The sequence below is a fragment of the Arvicanthis niloticus genome, chromosome 9, assembly GCF_011762505.2.
Source record: "Arvicanthis niloticus isolate mArvNil1 chromosome 9, mArvNil1.pat.X, whole genome shotgun sequence".
NCBI classification, from domain to species: domain Eukaryota; kingdom Metazoa; phylum Chordata; class Mammalia; order Rodentia; family Muridae; genus Arvicanthis; species Arvicanthis niloticus.
The window spans coordinates 25,723,260-25,739,370 of NC_047666.1; the positions used below are offsets into that span (position 1 = coordinate 25,723,260).

The 16,111-nt window shown below is 46.9% G+C and overlaps 1 protein-coding gene across 1 annotated transcript in view; it reads left to right on the forward strand.

Moving 5' to 3' along the window:
- The first annotated feature begins 931 nt into the window (after nt 1-931).
- The window catches only part of Tgfa (transforming growth factor alpha), a 78,212-nt gene continuing 63,032 nt past the window's right edge, over nt 932-16,111 (forward strand). The window contains 3 exon segments of the mRNA XM_034512567.3: nt 932-1,008; nt 1,115-1,580; nt 1,582-1,672. Of these exon segments, the coding sequence (XP_034368458.3) occupies nt 932-1,008; nt 1,115-1,580; nt 1,582-1,672 (634 nt within the window).

The following is a 16,111-nucleotide window of genomic DNA, read 5'->3' on the forward strand; positions in this document are numbered from 1 at the left end:
TCAATTAATTAAAACAAAAAGTTGCTTGGATTTAATGCCATTTTGTTGTGGTTTGGTTTGGTTTGGGTTTTGGTTTGGGTTCCCCACCTCCCCATAAAAGTTCATTTGCTGCTTGGTTGGGACCCCAGTGGGTGGCGCTAGAGAGAGGTGGTGGAGACTTCAGTAGGTGGGACCCTATTGGAGGAAGTTAGAACACTGGGCGTGTACCCTTGGAGGGGATATTGGGACCCCCTTTCCTGCTTTTGAGCTGAGACAAATGCTTCTCACTATTATGTCCTTCCTCTTCATAGACCCAAAACTACAGGGCCAGCCAAGTGACCATGAACTAGAACAGAAAACCAAATCTCCTTTTAAATTGCTTACCGAGCGTGCATTTTGTCTCGATAACAGAAAGATGATTAATTAGCACAGTACCCACACGTTGGGGCCAATGGCTTGGGCCTTCTTTTGGAATTGAGGTCCTCTGTTCTTAGAATAAACTGGAATTTCCAACCCTGAGACTTTGAGCATCTAGCTAAGGAGACAGCAAGAGGATCCCAAGGCCAAAACACCACCAACGCTCCACCGGCTAGGAGAGTGGGTCTTCTCGCAGGAAGCAGGAGAGGGGTCAGCCTGACTACTCTCTCTGGGGTCTTCCTGGGGTTACTGTCTCCTATGGATGTGCCCCACACACGCCCACACGCTATCCTTTCTCTACCCGAAAGAGTCTTCCCTTCGTGTGTTCCCATCTCATAGTTCAGATTCAGGGGCCATCTCAAAGACACAACCCCTGAACGGGCCAGCTAGCTGACCCCCACCACACGCTCCTCCTTTGTTCTGCACTTAATTGTACCAAAGCCAGCTCTTGTTCCGGCTCCTGCATCCCCCGAAGCAGTTGGGACGGTAGGGTTGATGCGAGATTAAGTTCCTCAGAGATTCCCTGATCTTCACAATGTATCTGGGGACGCAGAGTGTCTTTGCCCCTAGTTGGTGGCAGGCGTCCCAGGGCCGGCAAGAATGGGGACACAGGTGGAAATTCGATTTTAATGAGTGTTTGGTTGACTACGTACGGAGAGGGAGAGAGCGCTTTTCTTTTCTTTTGGTCAGGTGGCTAGCTAGGCTCGTGGGTCTCCAGGCTCCTGCTCAAGACTGTCTTGGAGAAGCCCCTGACACAGGTGACTGGATCCTGGACGACTCTGCTCCGCCGCCTACAGCCTGAACGCGGCTACTGCTCAGGGGACTCGGGCGGCGACCCTGGGCGCGAGCACTGCAGGGAGGTGTCTGAAGCCCGGCGCTTCCTGCCTGGCCCTTGGCCCAGGGTGGTGACTGGCTGTCGCGATCGGGGCGCAGGTCCCCGCCCCCCGGCTCCCAGTCCCCACCCCTGCGCCTTCGGGGGCGCCCCATCGCGGGAGGGTGGTCCGCTTCGCCCCTGTCGCCTAAGGCAGAGAGGTGGCGGGAACCTCCACCTCTTTCCCGTTTCCGCCGCGGGCAGCGCGCCGGCCAGTGCCACCGGGAGGCGCGGTCGTCCCTCCGCCCGCGCGCCGGGGGGCGGCCCTATCGCCTGCGCCTTTTTCCCCCGCGCACACCGCGGCGGCGCGCGGCCACTCGCCAACCGCAGAGAGCGCGGTGGCTGCAGCGCCCTGCGCTCGGAAGATGGTCCCCGCGACCGGACAGCTCGCTCTGCTAGCGCTGGGTACGTAGGCAACACCGGTTGTCCCCGGGCCCGCTCCAGCCTGATCTCTGCTGTGCTCTTGAGTCCGCTTGGGAGAGCAGAAGAGAGGCGGGTGCTTGGAGTGGGTGGGAGCGTGCGAGCCACCCGTAGTCACCGAGAACTGTGAAGTGGGGGGCAGTTTTAGCGAGGTGGCCGCCCGGCGGTGAGATCCGGCTTGAACTTTACTCTGCGCGGCGTCGGCTCGCCGGTGCCCACGCCCTCCTGCCTACCTGCCTGTCGCTGAGCCCGGCTTCTCCAAAGCCGCCTGAGCGCCGGTTGTCCCAGTGCAACCCCTGGGTGTCCCTGGTCTGAGTCCCTTTCGTGTCCCTGGGGGCGGGAGCCCACGTTGCGCACCGGCACCCTTAGCCTTCGACTTGAAGCTCTCCTAGGTGTTGGGTGGGTTTGTGATTTGTGTGTGTGTTTGTGTGCGTGTGTGCGCGCGCGCGTGCGTGCGGATTGTTCTGTTAATGAGCTTCCTTGGGAGCCTTGGTGTTCCTGTCAGAAGAGGCGGGAGTGACACCGGAGTGTAACCAGTTTCTTCTGAGTTGGTTCTTGGACAGATACGCGGGTGGGGGAGGGGACAATCGTCCCCCCTCCATCCCCCGTGTCTGGGTGGTGGGAGAGAATTGCGGCTGCTAAGCTAGCAGGTGTGTCTTCCTACTCGCAGCTACCTGGTGCAGTCTGTTTGACAGAGTGGACTGAAGTACCCAGGCGTCCCAGTCACTGCTGCCGCCTTGTGAATCTTTCTGTCTCATATTTTCAGCATTTAAAATTCTGTAAGGAGACTGAGGCTGTAGGTCGATGGCGGAGTACTTCAGGTACCAAACCCCGGGAAGGCTCCCCAGTACCATGTAAAGCCGGGCTCGTGATCCCAGTGCTCAGAAGGTAGAAACAGTAGAATCATAATACCACCCTCAGCTATATAGTGAGTTTGAAACCAGCCTGGGCTACCTGAGAACCTGGTTCTAATTAACTATTAATAATTAAAGCCTTATAAAGTAAGACGCTTGTTATAGGATCAATAGACCCAAAATATGCCCAGAGCAGCAGCCTGTCATAGCCAAGGTGAAGAAGGGTTCACAGGTCTCTGACAATCCTGCATTAGAAAGGTTCCCTCTGCAGCAGGAGGGGACACATTGAGATGCGCCCAGCTTTGCCCTCACCAGAAGTGAGTTATGGGAAGAGTTCCTCACTTTTTATAAGAGCTGCCTTTCAGGTGTATTCTATCGTTGATTTTCACTTCGTATATGAAAGCTTCATGATTTAAAGCTGTGGAATGTGCAGACGATGGGGTGTGTGTGTGGGGGGGCGAAGCCTGCAGGTTGTTTCCCCACCCAAATGTTTGTCGTCATCGTCCCCCCCCCAAATAGTGTTACTAGCTAGAACCCTGTGGATGCTTGCCTGGTGTTGCCAAGCAGCTCTGGCTCCTTTACTCATTTGGTTTGCACGCTCATTTCATGAAGAAGGAGTCATCCTGTTCCCATTTCACAGACAAAGAAAGAAGGTGCAAAGAGCCACTGTCCTAGGTGGGCCAGCCTTATTAAAGACCAAGGAGTGCAGATGTGAAAGGTCATTTCACTTGTGGTCAACATACTAGTCCCATCTCTGGGGTTGGGGCTGTGGCTTTGAGGAGCGACTGTGTAAAAAACCCTAGAACTCACTGTTGGATTTCTTGTGGTTGAGCTCTCTGATGGCAGGGTGTTTTATTCAGTGAAGATGAGAGCAGTGCTTCCTCCTGGCAGCTGTTGACAGCTGCCCTCCCAGCCCCTTTAACTCAGCGTGGAGCAGACCCCACACTGTCTCCTCGCCTGAGTGTACCATCCAGCTTGTTCTCTGCTCCCTTCTTTGAGAGAAAGAAAAAAAAAGATAACCGTAAGATTATTGACCGATCTCTAATAGCTGGCTTGTACTGTTCCAGAAAGAGTAGTTTAAACTGGGGGAGGGGATTAATTCACAGCAGTGAGGATTCCATTTTACTCAATACTCTTTAAAAGACAAATCACAGCTGTTAGGTTTGTGCCTTTACTCAAACGGCTGCCTCCCACGCGTCTTTAATTTGTGGTATTTCCTCTGAAGCTCTTTGCCTCTCTGATTTTTCTTAGACAGCTCCGGGCAAATCAGCCAGTGTTACATCGATAAACGCAGTCTAAAAAAAACCCTAGGCTCGTCTGAGAGAGACCTGGCTGTTAATGCTGTCTGTGGAAGCTTGGGATCGGATCCTGACATGTATTCCTCTTCTGGGGGACAGAGTGTGGGGGATGTGGCCCAAAGGCCAACTTTGAAAACATGATCCAAGTTCCTGTGATGGCTGCCACCCCAGGCGGAGTTCTCCCGTGCATGGTACCTCCTCTGTGCCAAGGGAACAAGAGGTTAAGTTATTGGCATTAGATCATCTGTGCCTTGTTTTGTCTGTGAAATGGGTATGTTAAGAGGGATATTGGATAGACTTGATACCTACAGATTAATGTCTGGTATGCGGTCAGAGCTTAATTAACCTTAATGCCACCCCTCCCTTTGTTGTTGGCAGTCGGGACCTCAAAGAATTCTAGATGTCACGGCAGGTTATGTGGGTTTCATGACCCACAGATCACCAGCCAAGCCTCAAGCTCCTCACCCTGTCTCTGCCAGAAACCCTACCTGACCCTATTCAGTGTCACCTGGCAGACAACAAATTCAAACAAATCCAGGCATTCTTTGGCACATTACAAATCATTTTATGTCAAGCACTTATGCCTACTCTGTAGTACTGAGTGGCCAGTTGTTTTCTCCTCTGTAAAGTGGGAATAATAAAGCCAGCCCATCTCAGAGGCTGTTAGGACATCAGATGAGATGGTCACCAGATTTACAAACCATAAAGATAATCAGGCTGGGGGTGTAGCTCCAAGGTAAAGCCATTTGCCTGGCTTGCACTAAGCTCTACCACTGCAAAGGAAATAAAGGCTATACTGAAAATAAAATTGATTTTGATGACAGAGATGGTCTCTCTAACACAGAGATGAGGCCTCTTTTGCTAGCACTTTCCATAAATTAAGACTGCCTTCAGACCTCAGGAAGGCTGTCATAGACGGAAGGGTGATCTTTGTTTTAGATTCATGTTGAGGTGTTTTAGGTGACATTATGTGGAAATGTCATCTTTCAGACTTCCACTGTCCGCCTGAGGAAGACTCATGCCTTCCATAACGGGCAGTTAGGGCGTGCTCCCCAAGAGTGAGGGCTGGAGAGGTGTAGATAGATGTTGGCAAGCTTGGTGACCCTATTTACTCTTCCAACATTTGGTCTCCTCAAGACAAGGTAATCTTTCTCTAAGTAATTCCGCTTGCAAGGGAGACGTTTCTTACAGGAGTAAATGATGCTTTGCACTATTGTTACTATGGTAACACATGACAAACAGATGACTTTTCCATTGGCCTGATCTCCAAGGACCTTTGCAATATGTGTTTGGAACAAGGCCCTAGTCACCACACTGCCCTCTAAAGCAGGCAGGCATCAGGTCATCCCACACTAAAAACTTTACTAACATCTTCTACATCAGTATGCTTATGTCAGAACCATCTGGAGGCCTGGTGAGTGCAGGTGGAGGGGCTTGCATGCTCAGTGAGTTCCCAGGTGTGACCTGTGTGGCTGTGTGGCTCTTCAAAAACCCCTGCTCCTCATGTGCTTTGGGGACCTTCTGCCTTAACCAACTGCCCTGTGCCTCAGAGCCGTCCTCATGCTTGTAAGTGTGGCTGCCGACTCAAGCGCTCTCATTAAAGCTGCTCTGGACTGTGCTGCCAGCCAGGGCAGAGCTGGAATCTTACTGAGAGTCCACAGTTCTGCCTTGCCTACAGCCTGTGCTATTAAACAATCAGCTTACCATACCAACCGTTTCACACTCTCCATTTTTACATTTTTACTTATTTTTATGTGTATGGGTTTTTTGCTTGCATGTATACCTGAGGGCCATATGCATGCAGGGCCCAAGGAGGCCACAAGGGTGTCATCTTCCCTGGAACTGGAGTTACAGAGGATTGTGAGCCACCATATGGGTGCTGAGAATTGAACCCAGATCCTCTGCAAGAGCAGCCAGTGGCTCATGTCATCTTCCTTGTCAATTGTAAAAATGACTTACTATATATAGCTTTTTCAAATATTTCTGATCATATTGTGATAAGATATAAACTTTATTCTATTGTAAAGGATAGATAGATAAGACTTTCCCACTGGATTTTGGTTTGGGTATTCTTTTTATTAAGAATTTTAAAAGTGTGTGTGTGTGTGTGTGTGTGTGTGTCACACACACACACACGTGAGTGTAGTACCCACAGAAGCCAGAAGATGATGTTAAGCCCTGGAGCCTGAGTCACAGGTCTTTTTGAGCCACCCATTGTAGGTACTAGAAACTGAACTCTGGTCCTCTGTAAGAACAGTGAGCTCTCTTACCCACTGAGCCATCTCTCTAACCCTTGAGTATCCTTGTATGCAAATAGAAAATACAAAAATCTTTCCTAAAACCAGAAAAGCCAGAAATCTAGCTGGTAGAGTTACCTCTAAGCAGCAACTCAAATGCTGCTCCCTTGACATACACACTCTCATCTAGGTACCCACACACTCTCATCTAAGTACCCCACCTTTCTCTTTAGGGTAGAACTCACTATATAGACTTGGGTGGCCTTGAACTCACAGACATGCCTGGTTAAAGGCAGGTGCCACCACCCTGGCTAATTCTTTCAAAGCATTATGAATGTGTTGTATTAAATATGACTTAAGAAATAAAAACTGGAGCTGGAGACATAGCTCAGTGGTTAAGAGCACTGGCTGTCCTTCCATAGGACACAGGTTCAATTCCCAGCAATCACATGGCAGCTCACAATAGTCTGTAACTTCAGTTCCAGGGGATCTGACACTCTTGCAGACATACATGCAGGGAAACTGATTAAAAAAAAATTAAAATCATTTTTAAAAAAAAGAAAGAAAAGAAATAAAAATTGTTATCTGGGACTGGGAAAGGCCAGAAGCTCATTGAAACCTGTGCTCTACGTAATTCTGGTGTGCTTGTTTTAAGCCTGAAAAAACAATTGTTTTTCATGGAGTCATGTCCTAGTCTAGTGAATTCTGAACTCTGCTGCAGTTAGTATTTTTGGGAGGGTGGATTGAGACAGGCTCTTTCTGCAGAGCCCAGGAACTCACCATCTCCTGCGTCTGCCTCCTGGGAGCTGGGTTATGGACGTGCGCTGTCTTGGCCAGTTCTGCCCTCAATTACTTGGAAACCTCTCACCACAAAAGGCTTTCAGTGACACAAAGATGGTCAAGGCTTCCTCAAAAGGGGATGGATGGGCACTGCTTTAGCCTGCTGTGCTTGGCTGTTGACTTTAATCTTCCACGGGTTCACCTTGTCTGCCTGGGAAACCAATGGCAGGAGCCTCAGCCCGACAGTGTGCCTGGGATCCTGTAGGCCAGTGTCTCTGTCCTCTGCTCCGCCGTTGCCAGACTCCATGTTCTTCATCTCATACCTGTCAGCATGACCTCATGGAATGTCTACCCAGGACACTCCAAATAGACCTTGGTTGCCAAACACCAGCCCAGTTGTCAACATCCATCCCAGACAGTTCTTTATTTGATAATCAAGGGCGGGGTGGGGTGGCTTTGTGTAAATTCCCATGTCTCTTCTTTGGGATGTTGTTTTCCTGTTGACTTAGAACATAGATTATGGGGCCAGTGAGATGAATCAGGGGTAGAGGGGATTGCCATGAAAACTTGATGAACTGAGTTCAATTCCCCCAAACTCACAAAAGATGGAAGGGAGAGCTGGAGAGTCTTCTTAAAGTTGTCCCATGACCTCCATGGTGATGCCACATGGAGGACACACACACACGTGCATAAAATTCTGGCATGTCTTTATGACTGCAAAAACTTGGGTTTTTTTTTTTTTTTTTTTTTTTACTCTGGAATATTTGGAATATTAAGAGGAGTATGAGAGGTATTTGGATAACCACCACAACAAAACCACAATTAACACTGCATTCAAGCCCACTGCAGGAGTGTGGGTCAGTGTTGACAGAGTATATGAATCCCAATGGGCTCATGATATTTTTATCTGTTTGAGTAGCTTGATCGTTTATAATAAACACTTTGATATGACTCTCAACTGATACATACTAATGTGTAGTAGCTGAGATCCCCCCCCCTCACACACACACACACACACACATACAGCACAAACACATGATCACACTATAGTGTAGCCTGTTTTCAAGGACATTGACCTTATGGATTTTTACCCCCTATAGCTCACTGTTAACAATAATCCGTATGTTTTATGTTGGGAATATCAAGTGATAGGACACCTTTTGGAAGTCACTATGGTCATAGTGTCCCATCAGGTACTAGTGGGCATAACTTGAGAATATACCCTGTCCAGCTTTTCTGCCTGTGCTGCAGAAATGCTTGTAAATAAGCAGGGAGAGAAAGGCAAAGATGCTGCCTGTTGGACTGTTGGGATGCAGGAGTTATTTAAGAGAGTCATCCCCTTTGTCCTCACGGCAGTGATTCACTGGGCAGCTGCCTAATGAGTGTTTTCATAATACGCTCAAACTTGAAAGGTGAGTTCCTGAGCTGAGCGTATTGTACAGTGCCTTGGTTTAAAATAGTCTTTTGAAAACTTTTGTGGTAATAAGGATTGGACTTGGGGACTCATACATGCATCCTCAGGCACTGATTAACTTTTAATAATAATCATATATTACATTTATTAAGTTTGTAATGTCTGAAGTCTAGAAAGTCAGAGCCGGAGAGGTGACTCAGTGGTTCAGGTCATCTGCTGTTCTTACAAGGGACCCAAGTTCAGTTCCCAGCACACACACCAAACAGCTCACAGCCACCAATAATTCCAGCTCTCTCACCCCAGCTCAAGGGAATCTCTCACGTCAGATTCAAGGGAATCTGACGGCCTCTTCTGGCCTCTGTGCATATACCCATATGGAAATACACACATATGCATAAACAAATAATTAAAGTCAAGAAATTCAACCCATACAACAGACGTATCTCCACAGAAATGCTGGATTCATCTTTGACTTTTTAAAGATAAATTTCCAGAAATTGGCCTTGCTTCCATCTTGTTTCCAGAGGTTCACTTTCTTTAGTCTTCTAGAACACCACAGATTAGATTTAACATTTGTTGGAGAAAAAGATCTTAGCCAAGCTCTCACATTTGCCATTCAGTGAGGCAAATCCATGCATCCACACTGGCTATTTGTTGCCTCCATGTATAGGTATTAACATTTTTATAGTGACTTTGAATCAATCAATCATTCTTTTCATGGAAAAAGCATTTCTGTCCACAAGCCTTTATCAGCCACGTATTCCAAGACTCTTCTTCATCCCCACCTCGTACTGTTCTGTTTAGGGTATCTTGATGTCTGTGTGACACATAAGAGCTTCTGACTTACGTTTTAACAGATTTTGCCAACTCTAATGCCTTCAGTGGATTCCTTTAGAGTTTCAAGTAGATGTATTCTTGATAAAGCCCGCCACTGCTTTTCCAAATTCTTATCTGTTGTTTCTATCTTCTTTTTACTTTATGGTGTCAACTGGGATTTTAAGAACAAGATTTAAAAGGTTTAGTTCCAATTACTTACTTACTTAATTAATTAATTAATGCTCACCTGACACTGTGACTGTGGAGTCAGGGGAAGCTGACGCCCTCTACTGGTCTCTATGGTTACCACATATACAGCATATGCAAACACACAATTACAACAGTAAGTTACAGGTGTCCTAACCATCTGTGAATGTGGAGATTAAAGAACAACTTGTGGGAGTCAGTTTTCCCCACTGTGTGGGTCCTGCAAGCTCAAAATCAGGTTTGCAGGCATGGTAACAAATACCCCATTGACCCATCTCTCTGTCCCTGAAAAACAACATTTTTTTTTTTAAAGAGCGGTAGATATTCTTGGGTATTCTTTCATAGGTATATGTTTATGAGTTTTTGGCTTTATATTTGTTTAGGTATACATATAGAATACATGTTTTATAACTCACTAAGATTCAGCTTATTTTTCTTGGTTTCCAAAGCAAGAAGAAATAATTTGAGCTGAAGTTCAAATATTTTTAGGATGCTTGATTCAATTATGTTAAAACAATCCTTCAAGTCTTGAAATAAACATCGTCATCAGTATGACATTACTCTGTAAATATTGCTAGGTTTGATCCACTGTGAAGTGACTCTGCATTTTTTTTTCTAAAATTTATTTGTATTTTTATTTGTATACGTATGTGTGCTCACATATGCCATATATGTGGGTACTCATAAAGACCAGAAGAAGGCTTCAGATTCCCTGACAACTGTAAGTTGTGACACATGTAACTTACTGTTGTAACTTACTGTGTGTTTGCATATGCTATATACGTGGGTACCCATAGAAACCAGTAGAGGGCGTCAGATCCCCTGATGCCAGAAGTTACAGGTGGTTGTGAGCTAGCCTTGTGTGTGTGTGTGTGTGTGTGTGTGTGTGTGTGTGTGTGTTGACAACTGAACTGCAGTTAAGCAGCCAGTGCTCTCAGGTTTAGACATTAGCTTTAAGTATATTTTATAAAACAGCTTTTGAAAGATCCCATGTTTTTAAGCTGAAGGTTAATGTAGAAACTGATAATCCCATGGAAGAGTAAAGTGAATGTTGGATCCATGTGGCTCCAGGCCCTTCTTCAGTGGTTGGTTCCAGGTTCCTATTTGTGGGGATTAGAACAAGAATAGCCACCATAGGCTCATATATTTGAATGCTTAGTCAGCAGGGAGTGGAACTGTTTGAAAGGATTAGAAGGATTAGGAGGTGTGGCCTTAATGAAGGAAGTGTGTCACTAGGGATGGACTTTGAGGTTTCAAAAGCCCATGCCAGTCTCTCCCTCTCAATCCCTCTCTTCTCTCTCTCTTTCTTTCTCTCTCTCTCTTCTTTCTTCTCTCTCTCTGTCTCTCACCCTCTCTTTCTCCCTTTCTTGCTGTCTCTGTCTCCGTCTCTGTCTGTCTCTCTCTCTGTCTCCCTCTCTTGCTCTCTCTCTGTGTCTGTCTCCGTCTGTCTCCCTCTCTCTGTCTCTCTCTGTCTGTCTTTCTCTCATCTCCCTCTCTTGCTCTCTCTGTCTGCCTGTCTGTCTGTCTCTCTGTGTGTGTGTGTCTCTCTCTCTGTCTCTCTGTGTGTGCCTCTCTCTCTGTTTCTCTCTCTGTGTGTTTCTCTCTGTGTGTTTCTCTCTGTGTGTTTCTCTCTCTCTCTCTCTCTCTCTCTCTCTCTCTCTCTCTCTCTCTGCCTGTGGAGTGGAGCAGGATATAGCTCTCAGCTACGGCTCTAACACCATGAGTATTACCATCCTCCCACTATTCGCCAATTAAACAGTTTTTTTTATAAGAGTTGCCTTGGTCATGGTTTCTCTCCACAGCAATAGAACACTGACTGACACTATTTCTTAAGCCAGTTTTGATAATTAGAACTGTTGTTTAGACTATTCAATTCTGGTTTCTAAAACTTTAGGATGGATTTACAAACAGGTCTTTTATTTTAACGTTTTCCTTAGAAACTGCTCTTTAGCAAGTTAACACCAGGGCCCCTGAAGAAAATAGATTTTAAAAATTGTTTCTCTTGATGATATTGGGGGAGGAAATGTCTTTTAAATCATTAAATAAAATTCAAGGGAATTTTTTCATAGTTGATGCTGTTCCTGTAAGTCCAGGTAAACAACCATGTTTTAATGGAGTTATCAGTCTACTACCTCTGATTTGAAGGGTACCTGGCAAGATGATTTCCAGCAGGGTCTGATAAGTAACGCATGCATGCTTTAAGCCTGTGTGTCTATGTGCTGTTACATGTGGAGGTCAGAGGTCACCTTTGGTGTCATTTCTTAGGAACCAATCTACCTTGAATTCTTTCAAGTTATTTTAAATTTTATTTTTATTTTATGTGTACGAGTGTGCGCCTGTTTTTATGTATGTGCACTACATGTGTGCAGTGCCCGTCAAGACCAGAAACAGGTGTCATGTCCCCCTGGAATTAAAGTTACCAGATGCACACGAGCTGCCATTTTGGTGCTGGAGACTGAACCTGGAACCTCTGGAAGACAGTGAATGCTCTTCATCACTGAGCCATCCCTCTAGCCCTCACCTTGTATTTTGAGACAGGGTTTCTCTCGCTGTCCTGATGCTCACTGATCGGGCTGGCTGGCTAACCAATAAGCCCCAGGAATCCTCCTGCTTCTACCTCCCCATGACTGAAATTACAGGTATGCATTACCATGCCTGGCTGTTTTTACATGGAGGTTCTGGATTGAACCCAAGTCTTCATGCTTGCAAGGCAGGCCCTTTGCTAACTAAGCCATTGTCTCAATCCCACCTTAAGCCTTAAAAAGCTTAGTATTCTCTCAGTGCTGCTGTGTCTACTGGATGCCACCATAGCACAGCCAGGGGTAGGGTGTAGGGTTATTGCCGGTTTTGTTTATTGGTCTAATTTCTCTTAATTTTTGTGATCAGTACTTCCAGGCATAAATATTAGGCCCTTGAAGTGAGAGCTTGTCTTCAGCTTGGGTTCTTGGGGGCCTTTCATTTGAGTTTGAATGAGGTAACTCAGCAATTCTCTGGGAACCAAGAGGGCAGCCATGTCTTCACCAGCCGTTAGTCATTGTTCCCAAGCTAAAGTGCTTTCTGTGTCATTACTGTACCCATGAGAGGTTCCGAGGATTAGCTGGCTACATGGAATTCAGAACACAGTGGCACAGGACCTGCCACCAATGATGAATGAGAGGCTGGCCATGGTACACAGCTCCCTTCTCACTGCTGGGCAACTGGCAAGAAACACACAGACTTAGGAGACTTTGGCTGGCTTTAAAGAAAGAGCAGAGGAGCTGGCCCTGTGTGATAGCAGAACAGGACCTGTCCTTTGACATGCCACCGAACTTGAGGTTTGAACCCTTCTTGCTGGCATGGGTTTCTGACCTACTGGTTTTGCACTGCAGGAAGGTGTCCTCAGGCCTGTTTGTGAGCTGTATTTATCCTTGTAGCAGATTTAAACAATGACAGATGTTTTAGACACATTGCAGACCTAGGTGTTATAATTAAGGTTGGAGGATGAGTCATGGGTCCCTACATTGGGATGAAAGCCAGCCTGGAGCCTGATCATTTTTTCAGGGATGTGAGGTCAACTCATAGGTCATCCAGATGAAGACTCCGCCTGGATTCGGACTCCCTCTCAGCCTCAACTTCCGCTTCCCTGCCCTCTAAAACCCCTCAACACACACATCCCTGGTGCTAGCTAAGGTATGGGCCACTTCCAGGTGCTCATGTCCCTGTGACTGTCACCTCCCAGGTGGGCTGGCCAGGACCGCTCCTCTGCCATCCTCATTAAGTCCTGCTGAGTCTTTTTCCAAAAGGAAACAGAAACAGGAATCCATAAACAAGGGAATCTAAAAACACTCCCAACACGACTCTCCAGAGACCCTCAGCCTACTGCATTTTACTACCTGCCCTTTTCCTGGACCCGAATATAAATATTTGTAAACTTACTTGTTTTCCATCAAAAATGGTAACTGGGAGACTCTGTTTTAAAATCCATCACCGTGCACAAGGACGATACTTTTGCAAATGTACAGATGCAGCTATACATCCATCTGATGGCTATTAGGTGTCCTATCATATTAGTCATTTCATTATCTGCCCCTTACTGATGGACGTGGGGAGTTTTGAAGATTTTAAATATGCAGACCTGAAAGTTCTTGGAGTTAGGTTGTGAGCCACTCAAGATAGGCACTTGGAACCCAACCCAGGTCCTCTGCAAGAGCAGCAAAATGTATGTAACTACTCAGCCCTCTCTCCAGCCCCCAAGATTCACAATCATTTCTCTTAATGTGACCTGGCCTCCAGAAAAGCTGAACACACTTGCTTTTCCATCACCTGTGTGTGAATGCCTGCTTCTCTGTAGAGTTGTCTGTGGTGATGGCCATCACTTCTAAGCCTCGTGAAATGTGACCAAACTGTTTTTGTTCATCTCTCATGGGATTTCAGCATGGCTGAGCTGATTTTCTTGTGTCTATGTTGGGGTTGGTTATTTTCTTATTGAACCGTAAACAGTTTTCTACACTGTCCATTAAGTCTTTTTACCATCTTGCCTTTTAGACGTGTGTGTTGTATTTAGACTTATGAATTTGTGGTGTCATCTTTGTTTTTGTTTATGAGGGTTTGGAATCTGCTTGTAATTCCTGGGTGCTTTCCGCTGTGGTAAAGCCTAGAGCTGGGGGTATAAAGAGCTTTTCTACAGCCATTCCGCGTGTCATTTTCTCTTGGGCTTTTTCATTTGCTGGTCTGAATCTTCATTCTTTTGGAAAATGTGTTTGGGTTTGAGGTCAAAGTCGAATTTTTTTCATTTTTGTCAAATAATGCCTCTGCTGTTTGTTGGCTACTGGATAATTTCTTCTGCCTTTATTGGTTTCAAATTCCATTTTGCCAATTCATTCGTAAGAGATGTGGGTCTGTCTGCGGTGTTTGTTCTGCCCCACAGTTCTCAGGATTGGGGCTATAATGCACCACCCTTGTAGGGACTAGAGTGTATGATCGCTCCCAGGAACTGGGGCATGACTGGGAACTGGAAGGTAGCTGTGTATCCCAGAGGATGCCCTCCCCTGCTCACCCTTGTGATAAGAGTTCCATCTCCTGCCACTTCTGTGGTGATCCAGGGATGCTCCCCATACTTCTTCTGGAGAGGGGAGGATCCCTTCACCCTATTGTTTAGCTAGAGTCTGGTGGACACTGCATCTCATTGCCCCAAAAGACCAAGGGAACCTGGTTACATCCTTGCTAGCTTTTGTCACTGTTGGGCTTTCTGGAGGGCATATGGCAGGACTGCCATCCTCTGTGGGACATTCTGGGAACTGAGACTGTCTTCCTTCCCATTTTCCCTCTAGCTAAGAGCATGTAGCATCTGCCCTGGCATACTTGGGCCCCTAGGCCAGCCTGGTACATCTTGCTGGAACATAGATTAAATTGGGCATTCAAAGGGAAGTTAAGCAGCTTAAGACATGACATTGTTTTCTGTGTTAAAACAAATTAAGATCCATCCATTAGTGAGGAGAGCAAGACTGAAAACACTAAAGTTGGTTTTGAGGTTTAAAACAAAACTTCAGAAAGACTGTCATCTCCGGCCCATTCAGATTGGTTTCAGGATTCAGGTGATAGACATGGGCCTCGACTCTGCAATTTGGGGGGTGCTGGTGGAAATTTCGGAAACGTCTCATCCTATACAAATAACTAACTTTCAGACACCTAGAGGGAAACACTAACCAAAACAAAGTTATGATTCTTCTATTCAATTGGGATTTTGCTTCTTTCCCTCTCTCCCTCCCCTCCCCCTCCCCCTCTCCCCTCTCCCCTCCCCCTCCCCCTCCCCCGCTCCCCTCCCCCTCCCCCGCTCCCCTCCCCCTCCCCCGCTCCCCTCCCCCTCCCCCGCTCCCCTCCCCCTCCCCCTCTCCCGTCCCCCTCCCCCTCTCCCGTCCCCCTCTCCCCCTCCCCCTCCCCCTCCCCCTCCCCCTCCCCCTCCCCCTCCCCTTCCACCTCCCCCCTCCCCCGCTCCCCTCCCCCTCCCCCTCTCCCGCCCCCTCTCCCCCTCCCCCTCCCCCTCCCCCCTCTCCACCTCCCCCTCCCCTTCCCCCTCCCCCTCCCCCTCCCTCCTGTCCCCCCTCTCCTCTTCCCTCCCCTCACCTCATGAGATGAAAACCTGCAGTGCCTGCTCTACATCCTCCTGTGTAGGATCTGCAGTCAGCACTATAGTTCTGCATTCGCTGTATCCTACAAGTTTCAATGAGATGAATCTTCACTTGCTTCAAAATACGCTTAGCTCCTCTCCGCATTACTGCTTTGATCCACGCTTTGTTTAGGAACATGTTGTCCAGTCTCCAGGACTTTGGGGATTTCTAGCTATTCCTCAAACACTGTTATCGTTTTTTTAATTCTATGAATATGAGGGGGTGTTATGTGTGCTTGAGGGCACTGCCCACAGAGCCCAGAGGTATAGGATCTTCTGGGGCTAAAGTTACAGGTGATAGGAGCTGAGCTCAGGTCCTCTGCAAGAGCAGCAAGCACTCCTAACCACTGAGCCGTGTCTCCAGCCCGTAGTCATTTGTCTTATGTTGATTTCTTATTTCACTGGGTTGTGATCTAAAAGCATATACTTTAGATCTCCATTCCTTTCTATTGGTTGTATTTAATGCCTCAGAATGTGGTCCATCCTGGTGGATGCTCCACAGGGGCTTGAGAAATATTTGACTCTTGTTTTTAGAATCATCTATAGAAGTTTGTTATAGCAATTGATTGATGTTGAATTTTTTTTTTGAGACAATGTCTCATGTAGCCCAGGCTAGCATTGAATTTGTTATATAGCTGAGGCTGGGCTTGAACTTCTGATCCTCCTGCCCCCA